Genomic DNA, 2,291 nt, shown 5'->3' with positions numbered 1-2,291 from the left:
TTTTTTTTACTTCTTACTAGAGCTGTTCTGCAATCCCTGCGTGAGAAATACTCCTCTTCAGTTATAACCCACTGATTTTCTTGACCTTTGACCCGTTGCAGTCAGAGGCAGGTGGTGAGCTGACCTCCACAGTCAAACTGCCCATCAAGGTGAAGATTGTGGCGACCCCCCCGCGCTGTAAGAGGGTGCTTTGGGACCAGTACCACAACCTGCGCTACCCGCCCGGCTACTTTCCTCGGGACAACCTCCGCATGAAAAACGACCCACTGGACTGGTGCGTGTGTGTCGATGTTTACCTGATGTCTGTAGCCTCTTTCACGGCACCCATCTTGTCTCCCATCTCGGATTTGTTTGCTTTTTGGTTTTATGTTTAATCTTTGTTTTAATTCTCTGGACACATAAATATAATAATAATATTGCATTTTATTTATATAGTTTTTTTTTAACACTCAAAAACACTTTGAGTTAAAATGACATAATATAGTTTGAAAATTCACACAAAGTAATCAGACATTTCAAGCCGCTCTCAAATAGCAAGTTTTACATGTGATTTGAACGTGGGCAGATTGGTGCAGTTGCGGATGTTTGTTGGGTAGAGAGTTTCAGAAGGTAGGGGGCAGTTATATAGAAGGCTCTGTCGCGCCAGGTCCAAACATTATATGCGTTTGCCTTCATCATCTGAAATGAGAAATGTTATTGCTTATTTATTCTTTCCAGGAATGGAGACCACATCCACACTAACTTCCGGGACATGTACCAGCACTTGAGGAGTATGGGATACTTTGTTGAGGTGCTCGGAGCGCCCATCACTTGCTTTGATGCCAGCCAGTATGGTAAGAGCACAGAATTTAAAAGGACTACTTGTTTTAGTGGAATGTGTGTATGTTCAACGGTTGTTTTTGTTGTGCAACAGAAAACTCCTTTTTTTATAATTTTAAAGATTTATCCTGCAGAGATCTGAGAGTCCTCATAATTCGATTGGAGTCTAAAATTCCATTGGAAATAGACTAAGCAAAAGATAACTTTGACAGTTCAGACAGCAATCCAGTGATTTTCCACAGGGCTGTGCAGTCAATGGAACTGCCCGTATGTGTGATGTCCTGTTGTGTTCTTTAACCCCTTAATGTAGCAAAAGTAGACTTTTGATTTTACAACTACGGTTTCCGTCAAACGGTTATAGATCTCACTTTTTCCGACCACTTGAAGGCAGCTTTACAGAGAAAGAAAAGACACGAGCGAGACAGATTGACTGTGCTTTGTTGTTTGGCAAACACTCTACCAAGATCTAATAATGCTCCTGATTGGCTGTCTAACATTACACGTTGTAGCGACACACACAGTGACGGGGCTCACGTAATAGAAGTTGGAAAAATCTAAATTGTGCCGTAATATTGAACTCTTTGAATGATACCCAGCCCTTGCCGCACCGTGTGACGGCCGAAACAAGCTGTGTGAATGCTAACTAATGGGTTGTTTACTGTTGTGTGTCTGCAGGCACGTTGCTGATGGTGGACAGTGAGGAGGAGTATTTCCCTGAAGAGATCACCAAGCTGAGAAGAGACATCGACAATGGCCTGTCGCTCATTATCTTCAGTGACTGGTACAACACCTCGGTCATGAGGAAGGTCAAGTTCTATGACGAAAACACCAGGTATTCAATGTCTGGCGCTTTCCTACTGCAGATTTTTGATGTCATAGGAATAACACTGCGTAATGTTAAAGACCATTAAAATCTTATATTTAAAAAAATATTTAAGAGAGGGGGTCCTACGTGAAATAAAAATGTTTGCTTTTCTCTCTCGTTTGAAGTGGCCAGACAACTCGCTGGTAAAAAATGCCCCAGCATACTTTTTTTCCACAAACACATTTAATCAATATTTGCAGCAAAGTCCAATCGTACCCACTACAGTAGAATATTCCATTTTATCAGTGTATAACACGAAGCTAATGCCTGTTACAAAAACTATAAAAAAATAACGTATAAAACGCATTTTGATGCATTTTCTTGACATGGTACACCACGTCACACATGACTAATAATGCCCACTTCAAAGCAGCGAGATGAGCCCAGATAAAAACACAAAGATCTCGTGAAATAACCAAAACCATCGTAGCTTTGGCAGAAAATCATTAAAAGAAAGTAAATAAATGGCTGATGTAATTTGCTTATGGCATAGATATAGACTTCTGATGGACTCATACGGTTGGCGGTGCTTTGTTTTTGAAATAAATCCTCAAAATATATTTGTTATTTGGCCACCTGCCACATTGAGAATTGAGTGATTCAGACA

At 40.7% G+C, this 2,291-nt stretch overlaps 1 protein-coding gene across 1 annotated transcript in view; it reads left to right on the top strand.

Moving 5' to 3' along the window:
• mbtps1 (membrane-bound transcription factor peptidase, site 1) overlaps nt 1–2,291 on the top strand; it is a 35,152-nt gene that overhangs the window by 26,197 nt on the left and 6,664 nt on the right. The window contains exons 14-16 of the mRNA XM_034878829.1: nt 102–274; nt 718–833; nt 1,495–1,651. Of these exons, the coding sequence (XP_034734720.1) occupies nt 102–274; nt 718–833; nt 1,495–1,651 (446 nt within the window). The remainder of the gene's footprint in view (nt 1–101; nt 275–717; nt 834–1,494; nt 1,652–2,291) is intronic.

This window comes from Etheostoma cragini, chromosome 8 (genome assembly GCF_013103735.1).
Source record: "Etheostoma cragini isolate CJK2018 chromosome 8, CSU_Ecrag_1.0, whole genome shotgun sequence".
NCBI classification, from domain to species: domain Eukaryota; kingdom Metazoa; phylum Chordata; class Actinopteri; order Perciformes; family Percidae; genus Etheostoma; species Etheostoma cragini.
Note: the sequence above shows the minus strand (reverse complement) of the source record. Positions and strands in the feature narration are given on the sequence as shown.